Source organism: Trichogramma pretiosum, unplaced genomic scaffold, assembly GCF_000599845.2.
Source record: "Trichogramma pretiosum strain Unisexual culture from Peru unplaced genomic scaffold, Tpre_2.0 scaffold77, whole genome shotgun sequence".
Lineage (NCBI taxonomy): Eukaryota > Metazoa > Arthropoda > Insecta > Hymenoptera > Trichogrammatidae > Trichogramma > Trichogramma pretiosum.
Genome location: NW_019641667.1, coordinates 510,750 through 537,921, shown reverse-complemented (window position 1 = coordinate 537,921; position 27,172 = coordinate 510,750). Strand labels below are relative to the sequence as shown.

The following is a 27,172-nucleotide window of genomic DNA, read 5'->3' as shown; positions in this document are numbered from 1 at the left end:
ATTGGTGAAAATGACAAAGCATCGCCTCGTCGCACTACGCCAATACATCACGCGAATAAATTAGGGTACTATAAAATCATTCCTGATCTTTTTAAAATTTACAATCGATACGATGTGAATTGCGTCGATGAGTCCGGGTTAACACATTTTTATGTGGCCTGCAAGTTTGGCTGCGACGATGTTGTCAAAAAATTTTTGAGGTTAGGCCAGGATCCCGATTGCTTCTGGTACAAAAGGAAGGAATCACCGTCGGACATGTCTTTGGATAATAACGAAGATAAAAACCCACGATCGGTGCTGAGATACTCAGTCCACCTGAATCCCGTCTATGCAGATAGATCGACACCTCTGCAATATCTTATATGGGACGAAGCCAATTTTTCCTCGGCGGAACTATTCCTCAAGATCAGTGAAGAATTGAAGAAGCCATCACAGATCAATGTTTGGGACGATCGGGGCAACAGACCACTTCTTTTGGCTCTGGTCTGTAACAAAAAGAAGGTGGCTGAATTGCTGCTGAAAAAAGGCGCCTGTACAAATATATTCGATTTTTATGGAACTACTCCTCTGCACATCGTTTCCATGGGACACCAATATTACGACTTGGCAAAGATGTTATTCAAGATCTGCGATGACAAGCATCAGCCGTTGCTGGTCAATGCCCGGAACAAGTTTGGTGACACACCTTTGCACGTAGCATTGCATTTCTCATCCCACGGCCAAAATAACGCGATAGAGATGCTTCTGAGACACGGCGCTGACCCGAATTTGACCGATCGAAATGGAAACACGCTTTTGCACATCATTTGCGCGGGTCGTACCAATCACTATTTCGTGGTGGAGATTCTATTCCAGGTGTGTCGAAAAATCAATCGGACGGTGCAGGTCAATGCTCGAGATAAAGACGGTAACACACCGTTGCATTTGGTTCTAAAATATCCCTGCGAAAAAGTATTAGATTTGCTGCTGCGAAATGGCGCTGATCCGAATTCACGAAACACTAAAGGGTTGTCTCCTTTGCACTTGATTTGCGAAGATCTCCGTGGAGATTATGCTTTGATGAAGATGTTTTTCAAGCTCTGTAAAAAAAATAATCTTCGAGTTCAAGTCAATGCTCAAGACGAAATGGGTAGTCCTGTATTACACGTGGCTTTGTCACGTAGACACTCTAAGTTTACCACATTGCTGCTGACTAAAGGCGCTGATCCCACTTTAGCTGATGCAAAAGGATTGACATCTTTGCACGTTATATGCAAAGCATGCGTATACACGGATTTTGGTGACGACTTTCTTGATTATTTCTTCAAGGTATGTGCTTATAAAAATAAAACGTTGCAGGTCGATGCCCGGGACAAGTTGGGCCGTACACCCTTGCAATGGGCCGTGGCGAGTCTCATGCCGAAGGCTGTCGATATTTTGATAAATAATGGTGCGGATCTGTCTAGCTTCACTTTCCCCGACGAGAGTCACTTTGACGAGACATTTCATCCTACAACTGATTATTCAGATTACTTTTATTTAATCGAATATTTGGCATTGAAACCAACATCCAGTGCACTGGCCACCATCGAACGTTTGCAGGAGCGAGGATATGAACTGGACCGAAGCGATGTCTTAAAAATCATGAAAATTTTCGCTAACTACGGGTTGTTCGAAAAATCGACAAATGTTCTAAAGTCTTTGTACGAGGACGAGAAGTTTGTGAGCGAAGCCACAGAATTAATGATAAAACCGGACCTGTCGTTCTACAAATTGATCCAGCTACAGCCCAAAGAGGTGGAAAAACTACTCACATACGAGGACTTCTTGCAGTTTTGGAAGTTTACTTATAAACTTTCCGTATGGCAAAGAAATGTTTGTGAGTTGCATCTGAGTGAGATATTATCGAGAAGTTTTTTCCGGCGCTGGGCACTGGATCCTTTCATGGAACTTACACGCTACCGACTGCCGATTCTCTGCTGTGAGATGATAATCGAACAATTGAATAACGAGGATTTATATCATATTTGCTTGGCGGTTGCAAACCAAAGCTCATGATGGCGATAAGCTTATTTGAACTTTTTTTTTTAAATGTAAAGAGTTGTTCAGATGTTGTATATTTTCCATATCATTCATACGAATAAGTGTAAAAAATGCGTTTCGATTTTTTTATTAATAAAAACACTTGATTGATTTGAGTAAAAGATCTTAAATCGTGTTAAATCGTGTTATTCACTTCCATGAAACCTTATCGAAATTAAATTTATCTAAATACACACATGAAAACATAAACATTGAAAAAAATTATAGTGCAAAGCAATTCAAATAGTTCAAACACTCGATGAAAACTCGGGTACTCGAATTTTCCTAACTCAACATCAACTTGAGTAAAACTTGAAAAATATTTTACCCACAAAAAGTAGTCATTTTTTTGTATGGCTTAACGTTTCGCTTTTCTTTTGCAGCTCGATAATTTTTCATTCGACTTTACAATGTGTTGGTCATTCATTAAATACATGTTTAAAAAGGAAAACACTCTACAAGACAAGTAAGCATTGCAGTCAATCTTCATTTCGATATTTGTTAAAAAACAAATTTTCTCAACCATGAATTTCGGTGATTGCGAAATGATACAAAATGATATTGAGCACTTTGGCTAGACAAAGTAGCCTTAAATTCATGATTGGTACAAGCCCTCTAAACTCCAACGATCGTTACTTCGTGTGTATAGCTCTGCTCTCGATGGCTCGTAATGAAAGAAGAATCAATTTTAATTTGCGATAATTATCGGGCTCGTATCCACTCTCTATCTCTCTCTCACACACACTTTAAATACAATCCTTGGCACAGCAGTCGGTCGCAGCGCACGAGCTTAGGCCTCGTTAAGAAAAAAAAGTTTACGAGTTATTTATGCATGGATAGGACCTTCAATAACTTCTTATACCGTCGTTTAAAAAGATTCTAGGTAAGAGACAGCGAGGTATACGTTCGTACGCGCTGCAATGTTTTTGATAGCTTCTTCTTCGTCTGCTTCTTCGTTTATCGCAATCTGATGCCAGAGCTCTGTGATTGTAAAATTACTGCGGATGCTTTTACGAATTTTAATATCGCACAAACACAGAAAGACACGACCCGACAGATAAACGAATTCATCTCTTCGCGGATTTCGTATTATATCCCCCCGCGAGATCGAGTTTTGCCTTTCGTCGGTAGAAAGAAAAAACGTTACGCGATCGTGCGATCCGAGTGGCATTGCGCGATAAACGACGATAAAAACGCGCGAGTACGGCAAGGGACTAATTGATAAGTCGGATGATGCTCATTTTACAAGAGGTAGGATGATGACGGGAGTCGAGAGGTGTATATGTTTGTGCTTCGAGGATAAAGTCAAGTGCAAAATAAACCCGAGAGAGAGAGAATAAGATGCTCCGCTAGCGCAGCGATCTAAATGAAATAAAAGAGTCACGGCGAAAGAAAAACAGCAGCAGCAACACGCGGACGGATGCTCGCATTATATATCATCATCGCTTCATCTTCGTTGTCGAGGTTCATTGCGTACAACACACAGCAGCGTTTCTAATAAACAAAGTACAATCGTATATTTTTTTCACTTTGAACGTTTCATCCTTAACGTTATATATATTTCTCTACCTGCGTTCGACAAGAGAGTGCAAATAAGTATCGGTTCGCTGACACTGCAGTACTCTCTTTGTTTGCAATTCTTATATATATACTCGCTGTTTAAGAGCTGTGCAGGTGTGTGTGTGTGTGTGTGTGTGTGTGTGTGTGTATATACGTGTGTTGCGCTGCTATGCGCACTGCGGGCAAATACCTTTGTGTGATTAGCTCGCGCGCGGTATACTGTGAAAACAGCTCCTCCCTTCAAAGGTATACGCGCGCTCGGGACACTTTGTAAGAGAGGCATTTTCTCATTTTATATGGAAGCAGTTGAATTTTCTGCGAAGTAATTTTCAAATCTCCCCCTGGTCGTTTGCTTCGCGAGAGTATATATGGAAGCGAAACTTCTTGCTGTTATATTCGTAAAAAAGTGACGTTTAAAAATAATTGATTTTTTTTTGTTTCAAATCGTTGCAAAAAGAATATATAAACCGACGATGAATTATAAATTGAGCTGTAACAAAGAGAAGCAAATCTCCTCGTAACTCGAGCATGGCTTCCTTCTTGTTTTTTGAGAAGCTCTCATGCTTATTGCGAGCTCCTAAATATCTTTTTTCAACTCTCTCTTTCTTTTTCTTCTCCCACCACCGACACGGTGTTTTTTTTTTTGTACAAGCCGCTCGTTCTAATTTAAATTCTTTCGCAATCCTATTCGCGAGGCGCCATGACGAAGGTCTTCCTGTTTCTGCGCGGCGAGTGAGCGTAGAGCAGGAGTATCTACGTGTGTACCGGGCAATTCGTTCCGAAAGGAATCCGGTGCACGACCGTTTGGTTCGTATAATTCATCCTCCACGCCGTGTAAAATCCGTATACCTATCGTACATTTTCCGATGAAAAATAATCGTCGCATACGAACTTTTTCGAGCTCATCTCCGAATTTAATAATTCGCAATCTTATATACGCACGTCAATAATAAAAAAAAAAAGGAAAAAAACAGCATTGGTAATACGAACTTTCGTCTCTTATCTGCGCCAAGAGAGGCTCGTTACAATATTATATTTAGCTATATAATTTTTTGCGTGTAATAAGTCTCGCGCGATGTAATTCCCGCTATAATACGCGCGCATCTCACATAAGCTACTTGAGCCAGTTTTTTGTGGCTCCGCGCGAACTGCTCGCAAGTATAAACACACACGCACACACACTCGTGTGTGCCGCAGCAGTTTAACGACTTTTATCGGCAAAACGAACGAACGAACGAACGAGCGGCAACTCGTGTTTATTAGGACACACTGATAAGTGGCGTGTTTTTACTTGGCGCGCACTCGGCAGCACACATCGCGTGTTCTCTTCTCTCTTTCTCTCTCTCTTTGCCCCGCGCCGATCGGCCTGCAGTATATAATATAAAAGCTCACACGACGACGGACACGTATACTCGGCGTATATGCATACATATACGTGTGTGAGAAACGGATAACAATCGAAATCGCGTCATATTTGGCATTGCAATTCAACGAACCGAGTGCGGCGCTGTTAGAGGAGGAGGAGGACGACGGCAGTGCATCGAGAGGCGTGCGAGTTTATAAATACACCGCATAATACGCAAAGTATATGCCCTCATCCGTTTACAGCTGTATAGATAAAACGAGCCGTGTGTTTCATCAATAATGCCTTTTATCGCGCGATATATTCTTAGAAATTTGCATAATTTTTTCTTTCTTCTTCTCTCTCTCTCTCTCTCTCTTTCTCTCGTTTTACTCGCACCGTTCGACTTTATTGAGAAGAAAAAAAATATTAATAATCTTGGGCGTCGAATTTAATTGATACGCGAGCAAAGAATCTAATCAACAGAGAGGACTCGTGCAAGCGCGCACGCGGTTAATGATGTTTTCCCATCGTATACGTAGTATACACGGAGAGTGAGACCCGCCTCCTTTTAATACAATTGCAAAGCAATCTCGAACCGGCGTCGCTTTTTCCTGGTTTCTTGGAGGGCTCGCTATGTACTCCCGCGATCAGCGAGCGAAAGGCGGTGTAGCTCCGCGCGCATTCCACCGCTTCCGAGGCTCGACTCACACACAGAGCGAGCATATAATACACACGTACTCCTGACACTCATAGACATCTTACTTCCAAGAAATGAACTCTTCGGACTCGATTATATGCGCGCACACCTTGTTCTTCTGCGCTTCTGCACGGTTTAATATAATGCATAATATATTTTTATGTTTGTACGCGCGGGATAAACGAGTGACGAAATTTCACGAGACTCGGATTCTTCAAGTGGTCAGGATATTTTTATATATAGGCAGGAAGCATTAAATTAGGCGCGTCATCAAACTTGCGAACGAGCACGGCGAAATTTTTAATCGACTACTGCAGCGCAGCCTTGACGATATAGAACGCGCTGTAGCTTGCTTTTCATAAAATTATTTTATTTTTGCTCTCCATTTCAAAAAAAAATGAAGAGTGACAATTGTTCTTTTAATAATTAAGAAAAAAAATCAGCAAAGCCACATTATATCCAAATTAATTCATCATGAAAGTCTAATCGAGTTTATAAATGAACTCAAAAAGACGAGTTTAAAATCTACTGCAGCCAAGAGGCCGGATGCACCGTGTTAATCGAATATTCTCACGCAAAAACAACAAAACACACGTGCGCGCTCGCGCACCACATCGCGACAAATAAATAATGCTATTGTTCGAGCAATCTAATTGAACTTGATCTATTAAGAGATAATTTTTTTTCTTTTATTTTTTATTCAATCGACATATCTGTTTGATTCTATAATAAACCTTTTTATGTCACTTGAAAATTTTCAATTCTTACGCCTGTCACAAGTACTATCTTCTATCTCTCGTCCATCTTTCTGTCTTTCTTTCTTTCTTTCTTTTTTTTCGATCGAGAAAAAGAATCGGCGTCGCCGATGTATATTATACACTGCGGAATTCTCAATCAAGTGTCGCGCGAGTTTCAGCTCGTATACGTACACACGTTGTATCGGCCTTTAAGTTTTTCCCAATTATAATGCACGAATCGTGCATGAATAAAAGTTTCTATGCAGCTTCGACGTTTTGCCGTCCAAACAACTCGTGGTTGTACATAGAGCTACTTTTTTAATGCAAAAAGTATACGATAAAACGAGATGAGGGAATGAGATCATTCCCTGCGGCGTGTATGTTAAGTACGCTCCGGATATAATATAATGTGCTCTATATAGCATCCGCGGACCGACGTGTTTGTTTTTCACTCGCGTAAAAAATTATTCCACGATTACGTTCGCTCGCGCACTTATAAGTAGCATATGAATGACGAGGCGAATCACGCGATGTAATGGACGAGAGCTGCTGCTCTCGGAAACATCTATGTACTCGAAAGCAGCTAAGATCACTCAAAAATTTTCGGATAAAAAAAATCTTGGCAGAGCTGACAACGGGGAAGCGGAGGCGTATTAATAATGTACACCGAGATAGCCACCGAAAATAGCTCTCTCTGCCAAGGGGTTCGTAATCCATCATCGTCCGCTAGAGATTTTCACGTGATCGATATATGATATACATCGTCGTCGTCCGGGGCGTGTTGTATTATATACGTATATGTATGTAACGATGCAAGAATATCAGAGCTCGAAAAGATGGGAAAATAAGATGCCACGGCGCCAGACGAAAACCCTTTTTATTCTTTTCTCTGCTCCGTCTGCTTTATACTATTTGCGTGTACGTATATACCCGCGAAAAAAAAAAAAGATCTTTTTAAGATCTTTTTAAGAACGTCTCAATTAAGAGCCTCAGTGAGATGCTTTGAGATGTTTTTAAGACGCTCAACAATTGATTTTTACTGAGACGTTTCCGAGATCTTATTAAGATGTTTTTTTCCTCACCGAAAAAGATAATTTCCAGTTTTTTTGTCAAGTTTAAGTCTTTTTCGACGTGAAAAAAACATCTTTATAAGATCTCGGAAACGTCTCAGTAAAAATCAATTGTTGAGCGTCTTAAAAACATCTCAAAGCATCTCACTGAGGCTCATAATTGAGACGTTCTTAATAAGATCTTAAAAAGATCTTTTTTTTTTTTTCGCGGGTATGTACTTGCGTGCACATACACGTCTGAAGATTAAGAAGAGAAAGAGGAAATACCTGCGCACGCATGTGTGTGTGCGCTGTGTGCAGTGTCTGGAGTATCTACTACTGCGCACGCTGGGCCGAACGAAGCACATAATGTTAAAGAGAAGGCCCCGTTAGAGCCACTGCATATCGCGACAACGCACGCAGCGCTGTTGTTGTATTTTATTATTATGCTCGAATGCGCGCGAGTAGTCAATAAGAATCAACGTCCGAGAGAGTACAACAACACGAAGAGGAGGAGGAGGAGAAAATCGAATGTAGAAGAAGAAGGAAGAATTTGAAGAAAATCGCACGAGGCAGATTGATTAATGCTCGCTTGGCGATCGTGTGCAACTATACGCGCAAAGAGCCGTGGAAAGCTTTGAGGAGATGCCGAGAGAGAGAGAGATACATCGTTTCGATAACGTATAGAGATCGATTCTCAATGTTAATATTCGCAACGCGTATATCATTGTAAAACATTGAACTTGGTGAGCTCGAATTGCAGTGAAAAAAAAATCGTACGACGTGTATATCGCTTGCGTTTTACCTTTCAATTACGGTCGTGTGTATTGATACACGCGAAGATGCGCGCTATAAAAGCCACTTTTTTCCCCTTGCGAATGAAACAAAAAAAAAACGCGCGAGCTTCGCAACGACAAAAAATCCGATGCTGCACGTCACAAATTAAAAAATCCTGCGAATCGGGGAGGTGACGCGTGGGTCGCACACGTGCGCGCGAAGATCAGCTGACGCGCTATTAGCAAACCTAATCCACAGGTAAACCAACAAAAAAAAAAAATTATTACGCGCGCGCGAGGTAATGACTTTTATTTATATGCACATAGGATCGTATCCGTACAAAAAGTTAATTATTTCGCGATGCGAATTCCGTATACGTACCGTCGATTCGGTGTAATTAATTTTCTTCTTTATTTTTTCATCGTCATTGTCGCAAAGCTCAATTGTGGATATGTAAACAAAAGCTCCCTTTGCAATTTCGTAATTAATAAGGAAAATGAATAAATAAAAGGCACACACGCGATCATTATACAACAAGCGCTCTCTCGTCTTGCCGCTCGATATCGATATTATTATATTTTTTTGGACAGCGTAATATTCCACGAATGATTTTTTTTTACTTTTCTTTTTGTTTAATGCACGAGGCGGCATTATGCAGATAAGGCGCGCTTATGTATAATATATATGAGCAGTTTTTTCATATATGTACAACTTTTGTGCGGGGGGTTCTCGGATCTGCCCCAAAATTTAGTATGTTATTTGGGTATGTGAAAATAGCCTTCAGGTAAATTTTTAGCCCGCTAGGGGCCTTAGGGCCCAAATTTGGGCCCCTCGAAGGTCCAAAAATAACCGTTTTTACCTATTTTTGCGTATTATTCAAATATTTGTAACTCGGGCACCGGTGCATATTTTTCAACTCTGAGGGTCGCATTTTTTAGGTCAAGACATGTACTTTTCGTAAAAAAATTATGTAGAGCTCGATAGACCAACCCCCGGTTATGGGGGGGCAATGAAGGGGGATGAAAAATCGCAAAATTGACGTTTTTTAGCTTTTTTTGAATTGATGCAGAAGGCGACTGGATTGACGTATTTACTTTTGCAACGTCTCATTTTAAAGGTATTTTTATTACCTTTAAATTGCCGTGCGCAGAATTAAGATTGGTTCAAAAACGACGGAGATAGAGCTGTTTAAAGGTGTCAACATTATGAAAAAAGGCGTTTTTTCGAGATTTCGATAAGCTGTAACTTTTTTCTAGTAACATGAATCTCTTTGAAATTTTATGTGAAAGTAGTTGATTACATGTAGTTTGAAGCCATGTAGGTAAGGATCTTGGTATTTGCCTCTATAACCGAAAACGAGGCCCCCGAAATCCGGCACTTTAGCCCTTATATAGGCAAAATACATGTTAAATTGGGCGGCAAAACTATTTGGTAACTCCTGAAATTATCGCAAAATAAACATAAAAAAAAAATCAAAAACCCCATATTAAACGTATTTTTCGACGAGGAATCCAATGGTAACCTCGAATTTGACCTTGAACATAACCTCTAAACTATAGCGAACCAAAATTGATTTTTCGCACGGTGACCCCCTTTTTTTATTTCAGATTTGAAAAGAGCGGAAAATTTCACGTTCAAATACATATTTCGTTTTTTTTTTCAAGGTAATTTTAAGGGCCCCACAGTTTGAAAATGAAGGCTCCATTAAAACTAATATTAAACTCAGCCAAAGAGTTTATTCTTGATCTGTGGGGCCCTTAAAATTACCTTGAAAAAAAAAACGAAATATGTATTTGAACGTGAAATTTTCCGCTCTTTTCAAATCTGAAATAAAAAAAGGGGGTCACCGTGCGAAAAATCAATTTTGGTTCGCTATAGTTTAGAGGTTATGTTCAAGGTCAAATTCGAGGTTACCATTGGATTCCTCGTCGAAAAATACGTTTAATATGGGGTTTTTGATTTTTTTTTTATGTTTATTTTGCGATAATTTCAGGAGTTACCAAATAGTTTTGCCGCCCAATTTAACATGTATTTTGCCTATATAAGGGCTAAAGTGCCGGATTTCGGGGGCCTCGTTTTCGGTTATAGAGGCAAATACCAAGATCCTTACCTACATGGCTTCAAACTACATGTAATCAACTACTTTCACATAAAATTTCAAAGAGATTCATGTTACTAGAAAAAAGTTACAGCTTATCGAAATCTCGAAAAAACGCCTTTTTTCATAATGTTGACACCTTTAAACAGCTCTATCTCCGTCGTTTTTGAACCAATCTTAATTCTGCGCACGGCAATTTAAAGGTAATAAAAATACCTTTAAAATGAGACGTTGCAAAAGTAAATACGTCAATCCAGTCGCCTTCTGCATCAATTCAAAAAAAGCTAAAAAACGTCAATTTTGCGATTTTTCATCCCCCTTCATTGCCCCCCCATAACCGGGGGTTGGTCTATCGAGCTCTACATAATTTTTTTACGAAAAGTACATGTCTTGACCTAAAAAATGCGACCCTCAGAGTTAAAAAATATGCACCGGTGCCCGAGTTACAAATATTTGAATAATACGCAAAAATAGGTAAAAACGGCTATTTTTGGACCTTCGAGGGGCCCAAATTTGGGCCCTAAGGCCCCTAGCGGGCTAAAAATTTACCTGAAGGCTATTTTCACATACCCAAATAACATACTAAATTTTGGGGCAGATCCGAGAACCCCCCGCACAAAAGTTGTACATATATGAAAAAACTGCTCATATATAATAATATTGCACACGGGCTCGAGCGAAAAGAGAGAACATTGGGTAAAAAAACAGCAGCAGTCGCAGCACTGCAACCGTGGGGGTTCATTTTCGAAGCCTCCAACGCCGATCTACCGTTTATTTATCATCGATCAATTATTGAAAATGAGAAATTATCATTAACGCCACTTATCGATGCTCTCTCTTTCTCTCGAGTTAATAAAATATAATGAGCGCTACGCGGCGCACTCGGCTCGTTGCAGCACAGCAGAGGAGCTGCTCGTGCGTACATGTATACGAGGTTTTCGCTGCTGGTTAAAATTTTCTCGAATGACGCTCGACAACACATTATTATGATAGTCGACGTCGTCATTCGTTACATAAAGCCTCTAATGCACGCGTGTAGAGCAGCAACAGCAGCGCCTATATTATCACGATGTGTATACATGCTGGCGTATCGAGCGCGTTTACATTGCTATAACTGACACTCGCGCCTCTGTACTGTGTGCGTAAATGCAATACGCGGACGGAGAGTACCTAACTTTTTTTTTATCATTTTTTTAAATTTTTTCGCTCGTCAACGCAGCACTATTACCTCGCGGTGCGCAAAACGCAGCGCAACGTCGCTGGCGGTGCACACGCACGACATACAATACATAATATAGGTATACGTATGCATACGGAAGACAGGTCGCGCCTTTTATTTATTTTTTCGTGGAATATCGATTTTCAAGCCGGCGTACATCGGTGTCTGCTGTTGCTGCTGTCCCCGCGCGCCTATCTGGCAACGATGCAGTCTTCGCTCCGAGAGCACACACACGCGTTTTTTATGTGCAGGCACGACGACGACGACGACGACGACGATGGGTCGAGGGAGAGAGGACGGAGAGATTGAGAGAACAGCAGCAGCAGCAGCAGCTATTTTACGGTCCACAGTGAGAGAGAGATTGTTTTTTTTCTCTTTTTTCAATGCATAACCCACTGTTCGTTTTGCTCCTCTTTGTCGACTGCCCTTTTCTCGTTGTATGTTCGCACACATACGCGGCGTGCGAAATATCGTACAAATGAAGTCAACGACGAGTGCGTGCGGCTAAAATACAACGCAACAGCGTGAAAACAGTCGCTATTATTTATAAGCGCGGAATCGGGAAGAAAAACGCAAAAAGTGTAGAATCGAAGAGAGGCACGCGCGAAGCATAACCTTAAAAAAATCACTCAGCCGGAGTGTATACGACGTCTCTCTCGCGGAGGCTTTGTCTCGCGCCATGAACTTGGCTCTCTAGTATAGCTGTATACTTTACTATAGGATATATATTTCGTGCGCATTGCCACTCGGGCGTGTCACGTGCCTATCATTACAATGCAATAATTAAAAAAATAAATAACAATCGCTCGCCTTTAACGGTTGTTCGCTCTCTCAGCTGTGTGTGTGTTTTATAGGAAAGAAAAAATTATAAAGCAAATCTCCTTTGCTGCGTATGCGATTCTCAGTCGGGTAAATAAATACAGCACGAGCATCGTACACGAAAACAATAACAAAAACACAGGTAGGAGTATACTGGTAGTATATGTAGTGCACGCACACGGCAGCACGATGACGTTTTTCTCGCGACGACGCGGCTAAAACGAGCGCGGATCGCTGCCGTTGCTCTTCGCAATTAGCCGCGCGATTAGCCTGCACAGTGGGTGTTTAAATACGCGCCTCGTTGTACTCGTATCTTTTTCTCTCTCTCTCTCTCTCTCTCTCTCTGTACCGAGTTCATATGTAATAAAGTGTGGAGCAGTCACAGGCGTCGAGTATTACTACAACGACGTGTTTCACGCACGCGGGGGCCCCTGCGCGCGAGGAGATAACGGGCCACGAGTCAGGGCAAATATTTGACGTATAATCAACTACGACGACAACAGGCGAACGAGAGAGCGGCAGGTGTTTGCAGCAAATTTCGCTTGTTTTTTTTTCTCTCTCTCTCTCGATATATCATAGGCGCGCTCGTCGCGAATTCATTATGGATTCTAGTAGCACTCGATAGAGAGCAAAAAAGAAAGAAAGAAAGAGAAAACGAGTAGCGGAGTTTCGCGCTTACCTTGAACGCTCGTCGAGCAGAGCAGAGCGGCTACGAGGCAGCTGGCCAGCAGCGGCAGCAGCCAAGAGCGATTGCCGTTGATCATCCTTCGTCCTTCCATTTTTCGGTGCGTGCGAAATCTTTCGTTTCAAAACAACGAACGCACTGCACTCGCTCGGGAAAATCCGTCGATGGCTTTCTGTTATGCAACAACACTGGCCTCGATCACAACAACAACAACAACAACAACAAACACAAAAACAGCGACGAAGCTTTGTGTACTGCACTGTCGCCGCGTGTGCTGCTGCCACTGTTTACTAATAATGCCTCGAGGTGGTGGTGCTGCTGCTGCTGGCTGTTGGGTTGCTGCACTCGCGTAGTTGCAATATTGGCTGTCGTCGTCGTTGCTGACCCGGTGCCGGGTGGTGATTAGCTACGGCGACGGCGACGATCGACATCGTCCGTCGTAGAGCACTAGCAAAAATTACACAGAGCGCGACACACGACAGCACACACACACACACTGCGCGTTTTATAATGTAGCAATAAAAATAACTCTGTCGTCGTTATCTCACTCACTTCTTGCGCTTATAAGCAGCGGCTATGCTCTACGTCGGATTCGCGAAAACTGCGCCAGCAGCAAACATTTCGTCTTATAATACAGCCGAGACGTTTTTGCGTGTGCAATAAGCTCACGGCATGTGTTTGTGCGTGTAATATCGCGAACTACATGTGCAACATTTTATATAGTGGCGAGAGAGAGAGAGAGAGAGAGCAACAACTCACGCGGCCATTTTCGCACACATACCTACACTGCGTACACTCACTGCTGCTGTTGGAGGTATATCATAGAATACAGCACACACACACACGCGCGCGCACGCGTGCGAAGGCTAAGTTTAATCAACTCCGAACTTGGCAGTCGCGTTATTATGCGTTGCCTTATAGTACGGCCGTGTGCACTTTTACGAAACGCTGCATTTGGCGTCTCGCGTGAATATACACTATCTACTGATGTCGCTGGTACCGATGTACTGGTGTCGTCGGTGTGTGCGCGTTCACACACATACACGAGGAGCACGAATTTCAGTCGCGCACAGCACCGGAGATTCACTCACGGGGACCCAGTCGCAGCGCAATAATAATTTTTGCCGATTAATAGCCTCCGTCTGGTTATTTATTTATTTTTTTTTTTTTATAATCCCGTAGCAACGGGAGCAGTGGTGGCGTCTTGGCGCAGCAGTCATAGAGTACTGCTACTACTCGGCACTCAGCAGCAGTTATTTTGTGTATCTCCGTCTGCGAACTGACACCGAACACTACGTAGCATACATGTGTGCGCGCGTATATATCGTACACGAATCACTATTGAGCATATTATAGAGCAGTGAGCACCGCCGCCGTCGTATAGTCGTCGTCGTGCGATACGACTTACGTCCGGTTTGATTCGCGACTGGTTGCCTCCGCGCTCCGTTGTGTCTTGTGTGCGACTGACTGCGAGAATCTCTCCGATCCGCGAAGTAATATAACGTTCGCTACTATGTACTCGCGAGATACAAGAGACAGCAGGACAAAGCTGCTCGGGCCGGCAGTTCCATGTTTGCTCGCCGCTCGGCGCTGTCGGTCGCCACCGACGTCTTCGGTAACTTATTGGCGCGAAGACGAATATTCCAAGTGTCAGGAAAATGAAAGATTTTGCGGGTTTCGTGTGAAAAGTAATGTACTTTTATATTAATCTTACATCTAATCATCACATTGGCTTTGTTTCGCGACGTTTTTTAATTTACAATACAATTTTTTTATCAAATATATGAGCAGTGCAGACTGATGTAACTGATTGTAACTGTAATAGAACATAAAAACCGATTATAAATTTCAAAATGCTTTAAGCTAAAATGAAACGTTTTATCTTCATGTACACATTTTTCACGCGAGCTGGCTCTTGCTTTATTATTAATGATACTATTCTTCCAATGTACAAGTAATTAATGTTGTTATGAAAGCAGAAAAAAATGTTTACTATTCCGTATAAAAATAATAATTATTATCATATACACTGATATATATATGAGCAGTTTTTTCATATATGTACAACTTTTGTGCGGGGGGTTCTCGGATCTGCCCCAAAATTTAGTATGTCATTTGGGTATGTGAAAATAGCCTTCAGGTAAATTTTTAGCCCTCTAGGGGCCTTAGGGCCCAAATTTGGGCCCCTCGAAGGTCCAAAAATAGCCGTTTTTACCTATTTTTGCGTATTATTCAAATATTTGTAACTCGGGCACCGGTGCATATTTTTTAACTCTGAGGGTCGCATTTTTTAGGTCAAGACATGTACTTTTCGTAAAAAAATTATGTAGAGCTCGATAGACCAACCCCCGGTTATGGGGGGGCAATGAAGGGGGATGAAAAATCGCAAAATTGACGTTTTTTAGCTTTTTTTGAATTGATGCAGAAGGCGACTGGATTGACGTATTTACTTTTGCAACGTCTCATTTTAAAGGTATTTTTATTACCTTTAAATTGCCGTGCGCAGAATTAAGATTGGTTCAAAAACGACGGAGATAGAGCTGTTTAAAGGTGTCAACATTATGAAAAAAGGCGTTTTTTCGAGATTTCGATAAGCTGTAACTTTTTTCTAGTAACATGAATCTCTTTGAAATTTTATGTGAAAGTAGTTGATTACATGTAGTTTGAAGCCATGTAGGTAAGGATCTTGGTATTTGCCTCTATAACCGAAAACGAGGCCCCCGAAATCCGGCACTTTAGCCCTTATATAGGCAAAATACATGTTAAATTGGGCGGCAAAACTATTTGGTAACTCCTGAAATTATCGCAAAATAAACATAAAAAAAAAATCAAAAACCCCATATTAAACGTATTTTTCGACGAGGAATCCAATGGTAACCTCGAATTTGACCTTGAACATAACCTCTAAACTATAGCGAACCAAAATTGATTTTTCGCACGGTGACCCCCTTTTTTTATTTCAGATTTGAAAAGAGCGGAAAATTTCACGTTCAAATACATATTTCGTTTTTTTTTTCAAGGTAATTTTAAGGGCCCCACAGATCAAGAATAAACTCTTTGGCTGAGTTTAATATTAGTTTTAATGGAGCCTTCATTTTCAAACTGTGGGGCCCTTAAAATTACCTTGAAAAAAAAAACGAAATATGTATTTGAACGTGAAATTTTCCGCTCTTTTCAAATCTGAAATAAAAAAAGGGGGTCACCGTGCGAAAAATCAATTTTGGTTCGCTATAGTTTAGAGGTTATGTTCAAGGTCAAATTCGAGGTTACCATTGGATTCCTCGTCGAAAAATACGTTTAATATGGGGTTTTTGATTTTTTTTTTATGTTTATTTTGCGATAATTTCAGGAGTTACCAAATAGTTTTGCCGCCCAATTTAACATGTATTTTGCCTATATAAGGGCTAAAGTGCCGGATTTCGGGGGCCTCGTTTTCGGTTATAGAGGCAAATACCAAGATCCTTACCTACATGGCTTCAAACTACATGTAATCAACTACTTTCACATAAAATTTCAAAGAGATTCATGTTACTAGAAAAAAGTTACAGCTTATCGAAATCTCGAAAAAACGCCTTTTTTCATAATGTTGACACCTTTAAACAGCTCTATCTCCGTCGTTTTTGAACCAATCTTAATTCTGCGCACGGCAATTTAAAGGTAATAAAAATACCTTTAAAATGAGACGTTGCAAAAGTAAATACGTCAATCCAGTCGCCTTCTGCATCAATTCAAAAAAAGCTAAAAAACGTCAATTTTGCGATTTTTCATCCCCCTTCATTGCCCCCCCATAACCGGGGGTTGGTCTATCGAGCTCTACATAATTTTTTTACGAAAAGTACATGTCTTGACCTAAAAAATGCGACCCTCAGAGTTAAAAAATATGCACCGGTGCCCGAGTTACAAATATTTGAATAATACGCAAAAATAGGTAAAAACGGCTATTTTTGGACCTTCGAGGGGCCCAAATTTGGGCCCTAAGGCCCCTAGAGGGCTAAAAATTTACCTGAAGGCTATTTTCACATACCCAAATGACATACTAAATTTTGGGGCAGATCCGAGAACCCCCCGCACAAAAGTTGTACATATATGAAAAAACTGCTCATATATATATCAGTGTATATGATAATAATTATTATTTTTATACGGAATAGTAAACATTTTTTTCTGCTTTCATAACAACATTAATTACTTGTACATTGGAAGAATAGTATCATTAATAATAAAGCGAGAGCCAGCTCGCGTGAAAAATGTGTACATGAAGATAAAACGTTTCATTTTAGCTTAAAGCATTTTGAAATTTATAATCGTTTTTTATGTTCTATTACAGTTACAATCAGTTACATCAGTCTGCAAAAGTTGTAGATTGATTTATGCGCGACCCCTTATATCGTAAATTTAGAATATTTATAATAATTCTTCGGCAATATCTCCTTCTTCTTTGATGACTTCTAATGACTGTTTGATAATTTCAACAGTCGGTCGACTTCTTGGATCTTCTTCCCAGCATGTTTCAAGCAAATGACCCATTGATTTTAAAATCTGCACATGCGAGAGAGAAAATTATGTTTAAAAAATTTTGATTTTCTGAACGTTACACTTACGTTATCTGCAGCCCATTCTGGGGGAATAAATGGCCTTAGCCGATTAGTACATATTGTTTGATGCATTTCTCTAATCGTGGGGTTAGGAGACACGTTTCCAGAAAACGGCTGATCATGTATACCTCTCGAATTTTTTACTACCACCTCCCACATAGTTAATGCCAATGCATACACATCAGCACATTGGTAGTCTTCGATTGTATGGTTGATTTTATGTTCCAATATCTAATAGAGAACGAAACCTTTTGTTAATTCAGATAATCATGTACGAAACGAACGAAGGGGAAGTTCTCATCTGGCAACCCAAAAATTAGGTGATATTCGCGATTTTTTCCAAAGAACGAAGTTAATAAGTGCTTAAATTATTAGGTACATTTTTAAGTATACTAATTTTTAAGTATACTATTAACTACTTTTACAAATTTTCATGAACAGAATATCGCATAATTCCTTAGTTATATGTATTCAAAGATAGGCATCGAAAAATAGTATGTTACTTGCCTAGGGAGCGAAAAACTGGAAAGCCTGGAGAGCACGTGTAATTATCGTCCGAGGCAAAGTCGAGACTGATAAACATGTGTTCTCAGGCTTTTTTTTGCATCATGGGGGTGTATACTATTTTCCGTGAATCCCCCAGCAGAAATTCACTTTTACATACCAGTGGCCTGAAAGTAGCATTTTCCTCCCGCTGCGCTAAACGGAATATTGCTATTTTCGGGCTATGGGGTATGTAAAATAGCATACCGGCCTATACCGGGAAAAGAAAGCCCCTGGGACTCTTCTGTTTTCCCGCCCTAGAGCAGTAATATACTATTTTGCTTTGGTCGACGGAACGTAAAAGATTAGTATCGTCTGGGGTAGCATAAAGAAAGACATCTCCATAGCCGGCAAGGTAACGCATCCAATTTTTGTCTGATATCAAATCTTTTTTATAAAGTAGACGATTGCTGAATCAGCTGAACTAAAATCACTAAGAACAGTTAAAAATTAACAAAACGACGGACTTACGAACATTATTTCGCACTTTTTTTAGTTTTAAAAAGTGCTGTAACAATAAAAATAATGATGGTTAAATTGATTTTAGTTCGGAATCTAGAAAATTTAATGATCTTTAACATAAAAAAAACTTCATATCGATGTCTACAGTAGTTTTTGAGATATCTTGAGACTAACTATAAATTCAAATTTACATACGAAATTTCAGCAAGGGATTCTTGAAAATATAAGCAATTAGAAAATGCAAAAAAAATTGATATTTCGGTCGAGCATGATGAGAACCTCCTTTTAGATGAAATAAAAATTCATACCTCGGGAGATAAATATCTCACCGTGCCGAATGGTTCATTAGCTTTTTCATTCACAGATTTTGTGATAGGATCTTGTTTCACCGCTTGGCCAAGATCAGCTATCACACACGTGGCATCTAGTTTCACTAGAACATTCTTTGATTTAATATCTCTATGAGCCATTGCGGGTTTGCGCTGAGCGACGATCTGTCTGTGAAGATAGTTAAGGCCAGCCACTATTGACATTACCATCTTGAACATATCATTGGTGTTGATAGTCGAATTGTCCAGGTAGTCAGAGAGGGATCCATTTGGATGGTATTCCGTAAAAATATATAATTGAATGGAAACATCAGCTGCCGGGAAAGAAAAGAGACAGAGTTGAAATTCGGCATTTATTATATGAGTAGTTCGAACCAAAATCTTGAGTTGAAAATGTAAAAAAGTATAAAGAAAACGGTTTTTCATAGGTACTGAGAATTTGAAGTGGCTTTCAGAAGTTCTAGGAAGTGAAAATGGTAGCTTAAAAAAATCTTATGGTAATTTTAACCCATTAAAGACCAAAAACATCATGAATAAATCTGGCAACATTTGAGAATGTTACTTGATAAATTCTAAGATTTTTTTTTAACTTAATGTTTTTCGAAAAAAGTTATTTTCGTTTACATAAAAAATATCTAGTATTATTTTACACGAAATCCATCAATTTTAGAAGAAAAGTTTATCGAACAAAAGTGTCTTGGAATTGATCAAGAAACATACACAAATTTTTTCAGAATTTTTTATAATAATTTTGGTTCAAATTTTTACACACCCTATATTTATCAAATTTTTGGATGTACTGCCATTCTTCTTTATACTCAAGACGCTTAAAAATAAATTCAAATTGACATTACCCGCCGATAAACCAATTTATTTATTTTTATTATTTTGTTTTTAGAATTGCCGGTATGGTGTGAACTTACACTCTGAACCCAAAAGAGTAAATTTCGAACCTCAAAAGAGTAATCTGCGTTATTCACTCTTTTTAAAAGAGTAAATGAACGCAGATCACTCTTTTCACTTGAATGCTAGAACTTAAAAGATTAATCTGTACGAATTACTCTTTTAGAAAGAGTAAATAACATAGATTACTCTCATTGAATATTAAAAAAATATTTTGTTATATATGGGTCAGATTCAGAATTTTTCAAATAAACCTGCGGGCGAGGTTCACGGATTTTCCCGAAATTTTGGTATGTTATAGTACATGATAAAAAAGTGCCAAAACCAAAATTTTGGACTCCCTCCCCCCTCCTACCCCCCTCCTCCCCTATAGACGTCCACTTTCTATCTATATTTTTTCTGAAGGCCTGTAGCTATGAAAAAATCTGAAAAAATTAACGAAGGTACTTTTCAACAATCCAAACAATCTTGAATTTTTTCAGATTTTTGCTTTACCTTAAGAAAAAATCATTGAAAATTTAAATTATTTTATTTTCGGTGAAATGGTTCGATGTACCAGACCGGAGTAATTTTTTCTGAATTCTGACGTCAAAAAACGATTTCTTGATTTTTTTCAGAATTTTTCGTTCATGTCCATTCAGCCTAGAGCTGAAAAACCGCTTTTTTTCACGAAAGTAATTTTTTTAAGGCGCTACGGAGCCTCAAAAAATCTGGAAAAATTTTTTTCTCATTTTGTTCATCAAAATACATAATCTCAAATTTTTTCAGATTTTTTAATTGAAGGCGATAGCATCTGGAGCCAAAAAACGTTATTTTTAACAAAAAAGGTTCCTGGAACCCGATGGTTCCGGTAAAAAAATTTGAAAATTTTTTTTTTAATTCCTTGTCAAATTTTAATAAATTTTGACCGTTTCAAAAGTTTGATTGAAGCTTCCTAGCTCATTCTAGAGCATAATAAAGATTAATGCGAAATTCTGAAGACAAACATCATATTTACTTTTTTTTCAGATGTCTTCAGAAAAGCGCGGTTTTTGGCTTCAAAAGGAGCGTTAGGTAATCTGAAAAAATCTGAAAAAAATTGAGGTTATGTCTTTCAATGCGGAAATGAACTGAAAAAATTTCCGAGTTCTTTATCGGCTCATATCGCCTTATCTCGATTTTCAGAATTTTTAATGATTTTTTCTGAAGGCCTGAAGCACTTGAAAAATTTGAAAAAATTCAAGGTTGTTCGGATTATTAAAAAATATTTTTGTGAATTTTTTCAGATTTTTCAATTACTTCATGTCCTCAGAAAAAAAGTAGAACGAAAATGTACGTTTATTCCGAAAGTGGGGAGTAGGAGGGGGAAGGGGGTCAAAAAAATTTTTTTTTTGACCTTTTTACCATGTACTATAACTTACCAAAAGCGCGTCAAGATCAGTGACATACGTGCGCACGGTTTTGTAAAAAAGTATTATTTTGACCCATATATTTTTCAGTAAAAAAGCAACAAAAAGCTTAAAAAAATTAATAAAAAATATTCTTGTAAGTGTGGCAAAAACTATTTTGTGAAAAATATTCTCATTATTGTAAGAATAAAATTAAATTATTTAAAAAATTTAGCTACACTTATATTGTATAGACTATATTATATAGTTTTTATTAAATCGTTGAAGCTTTTTGTCGCTTTTTTATTAATGCATATAGATATAGATATAACAGAATATTGAATATTAGGCCTTTAACATACTCATGTATCCCCGACGGAAAAAAAACCGTTCAAGAAAAAGTAAATGTAGTAACCAAAACTATCATATTAAATTGTAAAATTTAATAAAATGTAAAAATGTAAAATTACTAGCAATTTTGGATAGCCAATGCATTAAAAAAGGCAGCATAAAATCACATTTTTTTACACTTTTTTACATTTTCTTCGATATGCTATCCACGTGTGATCGCACCGACGCAACAAGTGATTTTCGTGAAAAAAAATGTGTTAATTTTTATGAATAAATTAAGACAAATTATGATGGATATGTATATAAACCAAATTCAGTCATTTCAGTACTCCCAAGTACATCTATGATAATGTTATAAGGCCTTCTGCTACATTAGGGGAGTTCCCTTTTTTTAAAGAAATCACTTGCTGCGGTCAATTTGATCACATGCGGGCTTGACTAGAACTTTAAACTCATAAGTAAAAATTGTATCATTTAAAATTATTATTACCGAATCTTATGTTTTTTTACACTTTTTTACTTTTTCCATGTAACTTTAATGAGATTGAATTCATAGGGTTTTCATTTCTCTAATTATAAGTAAACAAGTGTAATAAACTGTAATAAAAAGTAAAATAATGTAGAAAAACGTATCACATGTCCGAAATCTTTAGTAATCTTACATTTTTTACACTTTTTTACTTGCTATTACAGTTTACAACATTATAATGCACTTTATTTTAAAAAAAATTTCCGCTGGGGATATTTTTCAATATTCAAAGAGAGTAATCTGTATGCAATATTTTTATGCACGAAGTAATCTCTACCAAAAAAGTAATGGAAATGAATCGCTCCTTTCTGCACTCAGCATTTTTCGAAGAAGATTAATCTACGTTATTTACTCTTTCGAAAAGAGTAATTTACGCAAATTACTTTTTTAATTTCTAGCGTTCAAGTGAAAGGAATAAAGACATACCTTTAACAAGGTCACCGATGAAGTTTAGAATGTTTTCGTGACGTATCATTGGTGTTTTATAGTTATCAATCTCTCTTCGCCAATGGTTTTCGTGTCGAGAAGAAAATTTTTTCACGGCGACCGTCTTTTTATTCCATATTCCTGCAGAGACTTCGCTGAAGCCCCCTTGGCCTATACGTCGTAAGATGATAATTTCATCATTCGTAGTCTCCTGTAGATTTTCTGATTCCTGGGCATCCTGTCTCGTCCCGCTGCCGCTGGCGCTTTGCTGATGAAACTAATTATTTCAATGAAATTATTTCATAGATTGTATTTAATTAAATTTTCATTGAATCAATGAATTTTTTTCTCACTGTATGGACAGACGCCGAGAATGGTTTTTACTTATTTTTATAAGTATTTTTCCGTGTAATGAACACGAAACTTTTTTCGTTTTTTCTGGACGTGGCTATTGTGACCATTATAATTATTAACTCTGGGAAAGTTTAAATTTAGGTGCGTAACTATGTATATAATAATAGAATAATAATAATAATAATAACCAAAGCGAGAGTAGATTCGAAGTCGTCGCATCTGCCGCATCCGATTCAAGTTTTAGATGAAATCACCCTACGCACATGTGTAGCATCGAATATCTCTAACTCTGTTTCTGTCTCTCACTCTCTAAATTGCATCACGCCTAAATTTATCGTTAATTGGTTCAAACGCCTACATCATCAAATATCCCACATCATCAAACGTCTAGCACTAAATATTAGAAATCGTTGGTTCCACTCCATATGTAGCTCGTGTTACTTTTTACTCTTACATATTCTGTACAGCTGCGAGTACGTGTAGATCGCAGTATATATTTTTAGGCAGTATTCGTTACAGCTCAGCAGCGTAAACATCGAGAAGAGATCGCATAGTGTTCGGCCAGTGATTTTCGTGCATATGATTAAAATACATTCTAAATTAATAGTGTTTTAAAATGTTTTACGTGCGACTACGAAGTCGTTGAAGGTTACAGTGACCTACACAACGAAATCAGTGACAGTAATTTATTCCACGCGAATTATCCGAACGAAGCATGTGTAGAAAAATTGAAAAGCTTACGAGAAAATTTCAATTTGGAGGTCAAAGAAGAGAGATACGATCTTCTTGATCAACTTAATTCTTTGATCAGCCATTGGAGAGGCCCACTTCCTAACCTCCGGGACATTTTTCGGCCCGAAGAAATCGAGCGTCTTCTATTCGACACCATAGTATACATGGTGATCAAGTATAAAGATTCGAGTGTCGAAGATTCGAGTGAGGGTTTCATTGGGTTTGTGGCTCGCAGCGGATACAAGCACGAGCTCGAAATTGGTGAAAATGACAAAGCATCGCCTCGTCGCACTACGCCAATACATCACGCGAATAAATTAGGGTACTATAAAATCATTCCTGATCTTTTTAAAATTTACAATCGATACGATGTGAATTGCGTCGATGAGTCCGGGTTAACACATTTTTATGTGGCCTGCAAGTTTGGCTGCGACGATGTTGTCAAAAAATTTTTGAGGTTCGGCCAAGATCCCGATTGCTTCTGGTACAAAATGAAGGAATCACCGTTGGACATGTCTTTGGATAATAACGAAGATAAAAACCCACGATTGCAGCTGAGATACGAGGTTGACCCGAAGCCTTTCTATTCATATAGATCGACACCTCTGCAAAATCTTTTATGGAATGAAGACAATTTTTCCTCGGCGGAACTATTCCTCAAGATCAGCGATGAATTAAAGAAGCCATCACTGATCAATGTTTGGGAAGATTGGGGAAACAGACCACTGCTTTTAGCTCTGGATAATGAAAACAAGAAGGTGGCTGAATCGCTGCTGAAAAAAGGCGCCAATCCGAACGTGACTAATGAAAAAGGAACGACTCCTCTGCACATCGTTTCCATGGGAGAACAATGTTACGACTTGGCGAAGATGTTATTCAAGATCTGCGATGACAAGCATCAGCCGTTACTGGTCAATGCTCGGGACGGGTTTGGTGACACACCTTTGCACGTGGCATTGAAAAACTCGTCCTACGGCAAAAAGAACGTGGTAGAGTTGCTACTGAGCCATGGCGCTGACCCGAATTTGACTGATCGAAATGGAAACACGCTTTTGCACATCATTTGCGCGGGTCGTAGTAATCGCTATTTCGTGGTGGAGATTCTATTCCAGGTGTGTCGAAAAATTAATCGGACGGTGCAGATCAATGCTCGAGACAAAGACGGTAACACACCGCTGCATTTGGCTCTGGAATATCCCTGCGAAAAAGTATTAGATTTGCTGCTGCAAAATGGCGCGGACCCGAATTCACGAAACACTAAAGGGTTCTCTCCTTTGCACGTGATTTGCGACGGTCTCCGTGGAGATTATGCTTTGATGAAGATGTTTTTCAAGCTCTGTAAAAAAAATAATCTTCGAGTTCAAGTCAATGCTCAAGACGAAATGGGTAGTCCTGTATTACACGTGGCTTTGTCACGTAGACACTCTAAGTTGACCGAATTGCTGCTAGCTAAAGGCGCCGATCCCAATCTGGCTGATGCGAAAGGATTGACATCTTTGCACATTATGTGCAAAAAACGCATTGAGACGATTTATGATGACCGCTTTTTACATATTTTCATCAAGATGTGTGCCAAAAATAATAAAATGTTGCAGATCGATGCCCGAGACAAGTTGGGCCGTACACCCTTGCAATGGGCCGTGGCTAGTCTCATGCCGAAAGCAGTCGATATTTTGATAAATAATGGTGCTGATCTATCTAGCTTCACTTTCCCCGACGAGAGTCACTTTAACGAGATGTATCATTTTACAACCGATGATCCACCTTACGATGGAAAATTCGAACATTTCCCATTGAGACCAGCGTCCGGTGCTCTGGCCACCATCGAACGTCTGCAGGAGCGAGGATATGAACTGGACCGAAGCGATGTCTTGAAAATCATGAATATTTTCGCTAACTACGGGTTGTTCGAGAAATCGACGGATGTTTTAAAGTCTTTGTACGACGACAAGGAGTTTGCAAACGAAGCCACAGAGTGGATGGTAAAACCGGACCTTTCGTTCTACAAATTTATTCAGTTACAGCCCAAAGAGTTGGAAAAACTGCTCACTTATTAGGAATACTTGCACTTGAACAATTGAATAACGAGGATTTATATCATATTTGTTTGGCGGTTGCAAACCAAAGCTCATGATGGCGATAAGATTATTTGAACATTTTTTTCAAATATAGAGAGTTGTTTGATGTGGTACATTTTTCACATCATTCATATGAATAAATGTGAAAAATGCGTTTCAATTTTTCTATTAATAAACATATAATTACTTAAAGTAAAATATCTTAAATTATGAATTCATTTCCATGGCTCCTTATCAAAATCATCCCAATAAAAAAATTGTACCAAGATTACAAAGAACTTCACGATGAGATTACTTGTCGAAGAAGGCGATAAAAAACTTGCGGAGTTTGAATCTGTTCAGAGAAATTACTATAATTTAATTGGTAAATACGACGCGTTATGCCACAGTAACAATTCAAGCCAAAACTTTCTGAACGCAACCTCTATACTAGCAGGAGATCAGGTGTATCGTTTAAAATTGTCTGACCTGCTAAAATTTGACGGTGACATTTTTCATAAAAAAAAAATTTTTTTTTGTCAATCTATTTTATTAGATTAATAATAAAAAGCTCGTTTTTTGTAGTTCCGAAGATCACAAGTTTAGTACCTACAGAGATTTTCCTTAAAAATTTTTTAAATCCGCCCAAAAGCATCAAATTTGCCGATTTTTGATCAGTCAGATCAATTTGAATGATATGCAGTCTGACGCAATTGCGCAAAAAAATGAAACTTAGATGGGTGATTGCTGGTGAAATTTTGGAGCAGAATTCTAATACGTCATGTTGTTTGACGAAACTAGAAAGATTAATCGAGAGATTTGGGACGGTTGATGATCATAACGAAAGCGAATATAAGGACTTGGAAGTCGATAAATATAAAATCCACTATAAAAATAATGTTTCTCGCGAAGACTTAAGTCGATCTATCGTAAAATTACTTTTCAAACAAAGCTGTGGTATTAAGTTCGGTGAATCGAAAAATCTCGCGCGGTAACGGTTTCAAAGTTTGCAAAAAAGGCTCTCGACTAAATCAAAATAGTTTTATCATTTATCATGTGTCTTCAGAAACCATCTTCAGAATTTTGCATTAATCTCTGGCCTGCTCTAGATTGAGATAGGAAGCTTCAATCGGAATTTCGAAACGGTCGAAATTGAATAAAATTTGTTAAGGAATTAAAAAAAAATATTTTCAAATTGTTTTACCGAAACCATTGGGCTCTAGGAACCTTTTTTTGTTAAAAATAGCATTTTTGGCCCTAGTAGCTGTCGACTTCAATTGAAAAATCTGAAAAAATTTGTGGACATGTATTTTGATGAAAAAAACAAGTGAAAAATTTTTCCAGATTTTTCGAGGCTCCGTATCGTCCTAAAAAAATTATTTTCGTCAAAAAAAGGGATTTTTTACTTCAAAAGATGCGTTCAAATGTCTGAAAATTTGAGGTTACTTTTTTCAATGAAATAAAAAAGTAAAAAAAT

The 27,172-nt window shown here is 38.7% G+C and overlaps 3 protein-coding genes across 5 annotated transcripts in view; 1 reads left to right on the top strand and 2 right to left on the bottom strand.

Moving 5' to 3' along the window:
- The window catches only part of LOC106648596 (TGF-beta receptor type-1), a 28,109-nt gene extending 13,613 nt beyond the window's left edge, over positions 1–14,496 (bottom strand). For all 3 annotated transcript variants that reach the window (XM_023460311.1, XM_014365603.1, XM_014365602.1), the window contains exon 1: positions 13,042–14,496. In XM_023460311.1, coding sequence (XP_023316079.1) covers positions 13,042–13,141 — 100 coding nt within the window. In that variant the 5' untranslated portion in view covers positions 13,142–14,496. The remainder of the gene's footprint in view (positions 1–13,041) is intronic.
- Positions 14,497–17,442: 2,946 nt separating this feature from the next.
- LOC106648597 (bone morphogenetic protein receptor type-1B-like) lies at positions 17,443–17,742 on the bottom strand. Its single transcript, XM_014365605.1, has 2 exons — positions 17,649–17,742; positions 17,443–17,586 (listed from the first exon to the last, which is right to left on the bottom strand). Exons 1-2 carry the CDS (start codon positions 17,712–17,714, stop codon positions 17,452–17,454), a joined length of 201 nt encoding a protein of 66 aa, XP_014221091.1. The 5' UTR covers positions 17,715–17,742; the 3' UTR covers positions 17,443–17,451.
- A 6,060-nt stretch (positions 17,743–23,802) lies between these two features.
- Positions 23,803–25,695, top strand: LOC111693973 (ankyrin-1-like). Its single transcript, XM_023460307.1, has 2 exons — positions 23,803–25,032; positions 25,234–25,695. Exons 1-2 carry the CDS (start codon positions 23,803–23,805, stop codon positions 25,693–25,695), a joined length of 1,692 nt encoding a protein of 563 aa, XP_023316075.1.
- The last annotated feature ends 1,477 nt before the right edge of the window (positions 25,696–27,172 follow it).

Bases quoted from the DNA above. Each gene is read 5' to 3' on its own strand.
- LOC106648597 (XM_014365605.1), bottom strand. From the start codon at position 17,714: ATGCATCAAACAATATGTACTAATCGGCTAAGGCCATTTATTCCCCCA. The intron at 17,587-17,648 runs GTAAGTGTAACG...TCGCATGTGCAG, and splicing joins CAGAATGGGCTGCAGATAAC to ATTTTAAAATCAATGGGTCA.
- LOC111693973 (XM_023460307.1), top strand. From the start codon at position 23,803: ATGGTGATCAAGTATAAAGATTCGAGTGTCGAAGATTCGAGTGAGGGT. The intron at 25,033-25,233 runs GTATTACACGTG...AAAATGTTGCAG, and splicing joins AAGACGAAATGGGTAGTCCT to ATCGATGCCCGAGACAAGTT.